We start from the raw sequence: 10,042 nt of genomic DNA, 5'->3' as shown, positions 1-10,042 counted from the left end.
AAACGCTAGGAACAGCTGGCGTGTAAAATTCATTTCAAATAGAGCAATTTTCTGAGCCGCAATTTTTTGGGTTGAGGTTGGATAATTTCAGAGCGAAAGTAACGGAACATATGTACTCGGGGTAGTTTTTTTCTTCAGGCAAACTTCGATTCTTTAACTAGCCTTTTTAGACGGAATGTTTATATCATTCAAATGGTATTGTTCTCTTGAGCTTAAATTAAAGAAAATATTTCACCTGTGATTATTTTTCGTAAAGTTACGGGGGCTTAAAGCTGGCAATTTTGACTAATTTAGGACAATTAACGCGCGAGATTTTTCGCGCTATTAACGCGTAAGACGAGATTTAATCCGTCCTGAAAATCGTTCCAAATTGGTTGAAGAAAGCTTATATGCCATAGTTATTTTGTTTTACGGAGCGAAATTTATCACTTTGTACTTTTTATGGTGAGTGGGGGTGGTTTTCACAAAATTTAAAAAATTCATTTCTTTTTATTTTTTTACATTTAACTTTTTTCATGTCATTCCTGCTCGAGCACTATTTTCATGTTTTTACTTAAGGGCAGTCAGAACCTTCAGGACTTCGCCTTGATAGGAGCAGTCTTGTTTATCCTTCAAAAAGAGGTCCTCTGGGCCTACACGACTCTGGCTGCAAACTCAATTTATAGTTTAAAATCATTTAAAAGGAAATTGTCAAATAATTTTTTCTTTGTACAAAATTCTCGTTTTCGGAGAAAAATGTAATCAAAACTATTAAGACATACTAGATACCATACGTAGAAAAAAAATTGTTTCAAAAACTATAACATTTTTCAAATACTACCAATTCAACTATTCTTGAGCAAACTTGAACATATAAATACGAATTTTTTCATATTAATTACCGCTTTTTCATATCAATTACCACCAGTGTAATACTTGACAGTTTGGTTGTTGACTCAATTTATAGTTGGAGAGCATTTTATAGGAAATTACCAAATTAAATTCGGTTCATAGAAAAATGTGGTTTTCGCAGAATAATGAAACATCAATTTGAAGGTAAAATATTTCAACTATCAAGGTACGTCTTTATGTAGGGCAAAATTTCTGCGCCATTTAAAAATACTTAAAGTATTGAGAAATGTTTTTTTTGTTGCTATCGCCAAGCGTGAAAGAGAAAAATTGTAGTACTGGGTTCTCATTTTAGGTATACACTTAGGTTCAACTGGGCTTCAGCAAGCCATCATCGCCACAGGCATGCAAAGCGTGTTCGGAGTTATGCATAGGCGACTGATTTATGAGCTGATGATATTATAGTCATGAACCATGTGATCCATTAGGTTACTTCTTTAATTATAGAGCAATACCAAACCTTGAATTTCTAATTCAGCTATATCATGTATTTGTCCAACAGATAAATATATCAACCTACAGAAACTAACCTGAATGTAATCAGAACTAGAACGAAAGACTGGTTATTTGAAATCTCAGCATTATGAAGCAATAGTTGCCTTTTTGGCAAAAACATCTACCTCAAGTTGATACGAGCAAGGAAGGCTCTTTATTAAGAGACAAATCAAATTTTTATACAACAAACTATCAAATTGATATATCAGTGACTCAGTGACATATACAAAAGGAATTAAGGCTAGCCATTTTGGTTAGTTTTCTTAAATTGTGAGGTGAGTCATTTTGAATAGTGTTTGTCCGACTTTCGAAGAAAGTGAGGAATATATATGCCTGGGGTGGTTTTTTTATTCCGACCAATTTTACAAAGTTGTGAGAGTACCGGTCCGGAAATCTTTGGATTGCAAAGCAAGTAAACTTACACTAGGCTACAATGCGGTCGGCATCTTCTCGAAAGATACTTTGATGTTTTAGTAGTGAATGTTTTAAGGGCTTAAAGATTGCAAGTTTGGTCAACCTGGGACAGTTATCGCGCGCTATATAAAAGTAGAGATTTAATCAGTCTTAAAAATCATTCCAAAATGAATTGAGGCATAGTGTCTATTCAGTGCTTTGCAATATGCGAGCATGGGGGATGAAAAAATCTCAAAAAACTTTTTTTTTTGAAAATTTCACCCGTCATTTAAAGCGAAAATTTCCTAGACTTCAAAATGCAGTCGGAACACTCGGGGCGTCGAGCAGTTTTGTCTTAAATTTAGTTTGGCGGATATATGGGAAAGTGATGGGAAAATAAATGGCTGCTTACAAGTGTGATGAAAAATTTCTCAGCCCGAAAACAAAGAGTTTGCATAAACGTTTTTTTCTTTTTTTTCTCCAATTTTTCCCCCAAAACCTATGTGATCTACAAAAGGGTGTATTTAGCGTCTGTCTCGGTAATGAGACCAAAAGGTTTGCCCCAATTCAATTTGGATTGCATTAATCCACCGCTTCCACATGTTTTACGAACGCAGTTTATTGCACGTTGATGATCCCAAATTGGCCGGTTAGCAATTTTCATAACACAATGATCATCGGTGAGATTGTAATTTTTCTGTTTGAGAGCTAGATAACAATATCTTTCAGAATCTATAAAAAGCTTTGATCAGAATTGCTTCTCAAAATTCACACAATAAAAAACCGGCACAAGTATAAACATTCCGTTTTCTTCGAAAGTCAGAATAAAAACGCATTAAAACAATAGAATTGAAAATGTTTGCACTCCAGTAGACGCGCAAAATAACAATGACAATAAAAAACGTTTAGAAAGACAATAGTGCAAATAGATTAACATTTTTTGAAATAGCAAGAACTAAAACTGATTTTTGCCCTCCAGAAAGAGCGTAAAAAAGTTTCAGTGTTTTTTAACAGAACCACTAAACTCTTCGAATCAGTGTTATTTTGTTCCTTGTTTTAAGGAAAATCTTTTCTCCGCAAGCAGTATGGGCTACAAAAACCTAAAAGCGTATATCCATACAAAATCTGACTATTTAACGATATTTAAGTTAGTTTGGAGATTTTTTCGAGCTTGATTAACAAGCGGAATAACTGATGTGTTAATAGAAAAAAATAATTTTTTGTTTTTTGACCTTAGGGTAAAAGAAATTCTGAAGTTTTTCCTGTTTAAAATTTGAAGCCCGAAAGTTTTGGTTAAAATATTTACAGGCCATTTATCAAGCGTACTACAGACACTAAAAATTAACATGACATAAATTTGGGCGTTGCCTTCTTGACTCTTTCTGCCTAATTTTGTTTGCTCGTTTTCTTTCGAGTGAAATTGCTGTTATTATTCCATCAAAATGATTGAACTCCATTATGCTAAATAAATTTTGTCGATTGAATAGTATCAGAGCGCGTGCATTTTAAGGCTTCTTTTTTTTATAACTCGTTGTAGATTCTATCACTGCAATAGTGGCTGAATTTTTTCTCCCAACATGAAAAACAAATCACATAAAACCCAAAACACTTAAGTCATGAGTAGGAATAAAATTGCTTCGAAAAAGATTAATTGATTAAAAGATTACCAATGAACGTCCCTGTCAGGAAAGATTACCAATTTCACATGAACGTCCCTGTCAGGAAACATTTCATGTCGATTCCCACCTCTGTTATACACAAGGATGTGGTTGTTGACTCATTTCCATTCACGATATTGTACGTCTAAAGGATTTCAACTCTGTTCATGTTTTTATGATTAAATTTATCCGGGTTGACCTCCATACACCAAAATTGTTTATCATACAATTCCATACATGGTTATACAATTCCATACAGGACCGTCCAACCAATAGTGCTTTGTGTAAACCAAGTCTTTTTTACTTGCGTTCCTTGTCGATTACAACTCAAAATTTTTCAGCATTTGAATTTAGAAAAAAAGATAAAATTTTTTGGTTTCTGGAAAAATACTTATCATACAATTTTCATATATGGAAACTTGCTTATCATAGAGATTTCATAAAACTTTCTGTACGTATAGAGTTGTATGGAATTGTAGGGTAAGAAGAAATTTTTCATAAATGGAAATTGTATGACAAGAAGTTTTGGTCAACGCGGGTAAGTAATTCCTGTTGAGGTTTGTTAGTTTTATGGGAATAACTTTTTTTGACTGATATGAATTGTAAGTGATTCGAATTCTGGTTTTATAATTCAACCAGAAAGTAATGGCAATACCTTCAGCTTCATGGTAACACTTTCAACAGCAAATTTATCAAATAGAGTTCAAATACAGCTTCCGTTTGGTCAACTTTCAACATAATGTTGCCATAATTGCAATTTTTCCTCACAAAAATTTAATTATGCAGCAGAAGAATCTGAAGAAAACATATATTAAAAAATGAAGATATTCAACTGAATTTTTTTCACGCGTCACCAAAGTACAACATAACAACGCGCATCATTTTGATCAAATTTCAACATTATGTTGCAATTTTTGCACCATCGATTTTTGACCAAAACGCGCTTCAAGATGACAAAAATTCAACATGATGTTGCAATAGTTGCCACATTTTTTTTCTGTTTTATTACTGAAACTGTTTTATTCTGGTTTGGCTAAATCAAGTTGTCTGTTTTTATCAGTTTATTCGAAATTATTGATCATTTGTGATTAGAAATATACACTCGAGTACGTTTAGCTTCTTGATACATCATTCTTGATCAACATCGAAAGTATTAAATTTTTTCTATCCCCACGTCTAAATTTTTAATATCTGCCACTATGGCCTCATTTGTTTTTGAGTTCACATCAGTAAATTGATCCTGTTATCAATCAAAAATGTTTCCTTAGTAAAAACTAACGGCCAACCAAAAAAAGAATTTTGCGCGTTTTTGAGCTATATAGAATAGAATATAAAGAATTTTTGTAATCAAAAATAAGCCTGCCAAAGTTTTTTAATGAAGTTGTTTATTATTGTTTTACAAGAGCCTTGAACATTACCACGCGCTATTAAAAATTAATCATAAAAAATCTTTCCCTTGCAAAAACTGAGAAACAATATCGAAGAGAGCAAATTGTCGGAAAACTCGTGCTGATGTAAAGTGAGCACGAGTTTTCTTCTTAGAAAAGTGAAAAAAAAAAAACACAAACTCCACAAGTTTTGGGCATCTTAGATCTTTTTGTGATTTTAGAGCTTCTCTCACTTCTCAGAATGGGCATATCACCGAGCAGCCATGAGACTCTTATGAGCTCAAACAAGTGTGTCTGCTGTAACAGGTCTTACTGGATATTGTTCGAGCGGGAACATTTCTCCCACGGTGCGTGTCGCTGGGCCTTCCGTGGAACATATAATGGCGATGGAAAACATGGGGGTAGCAAATGTGTCGCCAAAGTTTTCAAAGTAGGTGCTTAGTCAGTTTAGTATTTCAGTAGTTATTACCGGTTAGATGAGGAAGAAGAAAAAAACTTTGTCAACGAAATTCGGGTGCAAGTTGTATATTAGGAAACTATGGCGGAAAAATTTAGCCGAAGTGACAGCTTAAAAGAATATTATACCAAATTTTGGAACAAGATCAATGTGAAACATATGGTGGATAACTTTTGAAAAAATTTCTTAACTTAAGACCCAGGGGTTAAGTAGAAAACTTGCCTATTATCAATTGTATTTTTAAGCATGCGTATGCTAAAGAATGAACGTGAATAGCTCGCTATTTCCAGATTTTTTTTAACTCAAAATTACTCTAACAGCGCGTGTACTTTTCTTATATTTCAAAAATTGGTTGTGATTTTTTTCAATATTTCTCCCGAGGCTACTATAGTAGTTTTTGTTAGGCAGAAATTGTCTAAAAAACACAAATTATTTGTCTACTGAATGGCATTTTTGTTGCCCATCCAACTGCTAGTTATCCAATAACACTTCACATTAATAAACCCTCGACTAAAAGCAATATCTTGAATATTTTAATTGCTTTTTTGAGTATCTGGCAAATTTTTTCAAAAAAAAAGTATTTAAGACAATGATAGCTGGTTCATGTGAAATTAGTTTACATTTTTTTTTTCAAATTTGTTTTGTTTTGTCTGCGTGGTGTGATAACAGAATTAAAACAAAAAAACAGAACTCATAGAAAAAAATAGACAAAAAAATAAAATTAAATTTCAAAATTGTTTTAAAACGATAATCGCCTGCTTTATTTGCTCGAATTTAGACTAAAACCAAAACTTTTGAACCTGTTTTACTCAATACTGACGCTACATTAAAAAAAATTAAATACGTAACCTGTTCTTCTTATAACTGAAGCTACGATGTCAGAAACTTTTAACTACGTTTGGAGCGCTATAAAAGATCACTCAACTAATTCCGATGACATTTTGTTGTACCTGATTTTGCGTGAAAAAGAACAACCAAAAATACACCGGAACACAAAGTGCCTTATCTTTTTCAAAGCACGGAAAAACATTATTCCGCAAACGCAACTCAATTACAACATGGTATGTTTTGCGCAAAAGAACAGAACAATGAAGCGCTTTGCGCAAATTAGTTCTCTCATTTTGCCTGTTTGTCATACATCAAATCCTCAAACTTTTCAAAAACTGAGTTCAAGGCATCAGTATTATTTAGACTAAATTTATAACAAATCCATTAGGATTGGCTGATTAAAAAAGTAATTTAGCAGAACATAAAATTTTGTCGAGTTCAAAAATGTTTCTCTTCGAAATCATAAAAAAAAAGTTAAATTGATTTTGACCCAATTGTTGATCGGCGTAGTATATTCTTGGGATCAAAACAAGGCTTTTTCTTGAGAAAGTTTCAGTATTTCTTATAAAAATGACAGCCTAAGCTTAAGTACAGGAAGATAATTTTAACCGTAATCCGTTTTCTGTAAAGTTTTAGACGTTTCTAAGATAAATTAAATAATGCGGAACTTCAATCTCATATCAATGCTAATCAACACTTCAGCACAATTTAATAATTCATTTATAACAGGCTTAAAAAATCTTTTCAAAAAGAAATGAGGCCAGCTAATTGGTCTCTGTAATTATGAGCTAGATCGAAAATTTTGCGTAAACGATTATGGCAGTGAAGACTAGAAATTTTTTGACTTTTTTTAGACAACCCCACAGACAAACTAAGGAAAATGAGGGTCTATAAAAACTTTTGCTTTGATACTAGCAGTATTTTCAGTTGAAATTTGAAAGAAAAAATTTTAAAATACTGTTTTTAGGCCAAAGTAGCCAGACACTACAACAACTGGGTTCCAGATCTTGCGGCATCTGAGCAGGCACAGAGAATGGCAAAAAGTTTCAACAAAGAGCACCCGACTAGTCGACCGATTCAGTTCATAACCCCACTCATATGCAAAATGGACAAAATTGGAGACCACGGAGGGTTTTTGTGGATTCGAGACGAAGACGAAAGATATGTGAAAAAACAGGGACGAATTCCAAAATCAGATACTTGAATTGATTAGTTTTTATCTCCTAAAAATTTATACCAGCACTCTCGCAAAATTTGTTTTTGAGTGATATCTTCTAGGGCGACTGGTGGGTGCCAATTAACGCCAGAAACCTGGTAAAAGATGGAAAACATCATTTTTACATTTGAAAAATTGAGAAATTTGGTTTAAAAAAACCATTTCGGATTGTTTTTTTTAAAATTTTATCAAGTTTAAAGTTTGCATTTGCAACAACTTGGATTTTTAGTGGAATTAAAATCTCAAAGGTAGTTTCGAAAAGTTGTTTTTTCACAGAAAATACTAGTTGTTTGAGCAAGAGCAAAATCCTGATTTCTCAAGAGGAACTGATCTTCTTTGAATAGACTTCTAGGAATAAATTTTCAAATCAAGTATGTCTGTTGGAATGTGTTCAAAACAGGAGTGGGTTGCCGTAGAGCCTTTCATCGATGGCGAGTACAAAAAGTTCAACTCAAACAGCGGAGCAGTCTTGGAGTGGTCCGAAGCACTTGCCGCGTTTTCTCACTACACTTATAACGCATCGGACCGAGAGCTAATTGTTTGCGATTTGCAAGGGGTTCGAAATTAATTTTTAAGTCATTTTAAAGCCAAACTAAAATGCATGCATCTGAAAAATTGAGATTTTTTTTCCTTTGAAAATGATTTAATTTCGACTGATCCACGTGGTAGTGGGTTTATCATTTGGAGGATTTTGTACCACCAAATTTTAGGTTCGAGCCCGAAACTACTACTCTCTGACTGACCCGGCGATTTGCTCACGTGATCAAATCTACGGACCTACAGATATGGGAGCAACTGGTATTTCACAGTTCTTCGAGAAGCATAGATGTACGCAGATATGCAAATATTTTGCGAAACCAGAAATCGACAACAGCTACATCGTGAAAGGCTTGCAACCTAAAAGGAGTTCAAGTTATACCTTTGAACTCACAAGAGTCCAGAGCACAGCAAACCGAGATTTCAAAAATCGAAAGACCCTGCCCGCAATTTCCGAATTTTGACCGCGCTAATAAAAACTTGCGATAATACAAGCTGAACTTCGAAATAAAACTATGAGCTGTGGTTATATTGATTTCACGGATTTTATTTTGCTATCTGACAACATATTCAACAAAGTTTGTATTATTCCAGCCAAAACCAATTCGTTTTTCACATCTGAGAAATTTCTATCAATCTAACTGAATGAGAAGAAAAAAACAAGCGAGTGGCAGTTTAACATCAAAATTGATTTGGGTTTGAAGGTTACTAGCTATCAATACGGCCGAGTTCATCCTTTCTCGCAAAATTAAAATTTACACTTTGATGGAAAAAAAAATAGACGTACATGGTTTAAACATGGCGTTATAAACGTAGCGTGGGTTGAAAAGAAACTTTAAAATTGTTCTCCGAAAAGATGCTATGATGGGAATTGTATGATTTCATTTTTTCATCTTGAAATTGTATGGAATTGTATGACTAATATTTTTGACGTTGAGTCTTAACCCGGGAGATCGTAAAGTGTTTTTCTCTCTGCTTACGCACCGGGAAATGTATTTTAAATTGCCGTATGTTGGCTATTTTTCAAGTTTTATCGCTGCCGAGAAAAGTTATTATCTGGTTGGACTGTTTTTTAGTTTTCAATTTTGACCCGTTCGGGTGGCATCAAATGATTGGAACTTAACTAAAATCTTTTTCAAGCAAAGGAAGGAGATTTTTAAGAAGATAGCCCACAAAACAGGTACGTTATTCGACCAATATGAATGCAGGAAAATGAAGTTCTCAAAAGTTGGAAGGCTCTAAATTACAGCAGTAGTTATTAAAGATAAATTGACTTAAAGGAACAAATGCTGTGTAAAAATGTAATTTTTCTTATTGTTCCGACTTTCGATACGAAAGTAACGGAATATTTGTGCTCGGGGTAGGTTTTCTTTTTCTTCAGACAAATTTCGACTTTTTAACTAGCCATTTTTGACGATTTTTTTTATATCATTCAAAAGGTATTGTTGTCCTGAGCTTAAATTTGAAAAGATATTTCACCTGTGATTGTTTTTCGTTAAGTTATGGGGGTTTAAAGATTGCCATTTTGGCCAATTTGGGACAATTAACGCGCGATATATTTCGCGCTATTAACGCGTAAGCGGAGATTTAATCCGTCTTTGAAATCGTTAATCGTCCCAAAATGGTTGAAAGAAGCATATTTGTCATAATTGATATGTTACAATGAGCAAAATCTATTGTTTTGTACTTTATATGGCGTGTGGGGGGATGATTTCATAAAAAATTTCAAATTTTAAAGAAAAAAAATTTCATTTTATTTTATTTCATTTTTTTTTATATATTACTGCTGCTCAATAAACCTTAAAAGGCAGTCGGAACATTCAGGGCTTCGCCCTGATACGAGCAGTCTTGTTTGGTCTTGTATATTGTTGGTTTAATCACCACAGCTAAATCCTGCAGGCGAGGGTTAAACAGTCTATTGAAAAAATAGCAAAAGCAGAGTAGAGAAGGCCAAAAAAGGAGAGAAAGAAGCTGAGTATGAGTAAATCAACTGGCTGAAATCTGAATTAGTTTGTTGTTCCGACCATTGATCATGGGGAGTAACTTTGTGATCCGGTGTGTTTTAGCTTTTCTTTTTTAATAGTTTTCCAAACAAAATCAGGTACAACAAAAAGTCATTGGAATGGATCGACTGATTTATCATAGTGATTCGAACGACTATTACTTTTTTACAATGAAACAG

The 10,042-nt window shown here is 33.7% G+C and overlaps 1 protein-coding gene across 1 annotated transcript; it reads left to right on the top strand.

Annotated features, from left to right (window-relative positions):
• The first annotated feature begins 1,354 nt into the window (after nt 1–1,354).
• Nucleotides 1,355–8,448, top strand: LOC134847751 (alpha-protein kinase vwkA-like). Its single transcript, XM_063864952.1, has 5 exons — nt 1,355–1,658; nt 5,044–5,252; nt 7,075–7,285; nt 7,725–7,879; nt 8,034–8,448. Exons 2-5 carry the CDS (start codon nt 5,064–5,066, stop codon nt 8,322–8,324), a joined length of 846 nt encoding a protein of 281 aa, XP_063721022.1. The 5' UTR covers nt 1,355–1,658; nt 5,044–5,063; the 3' UTR covers nt 8,325–8,448.
• Nucleotides 8,449–10,042: the final 1,594 nt, after the last annotated feature.

This window comes from Symsagittifera roscoffensis, chromosome 6, assembly GCF_963678635.1.
Source record: "Symsagittifera roscoffensis chromosome 6, txSymRosc1.1, whole genome shotgun sequence".
In the NCBI taxonomy this organism is placed as follows: Eukaryota; Metazoa; Xenacoelomorpha; order Acoela; family Convolutidae; genus Symsagittifera; species Symsagittifera roscoffensis.
The sequence above is the reverse complement of the archived record's forward strand: the minus strand, read 5'-3'. Positions and strand labels throughout refer to the sequence as shown.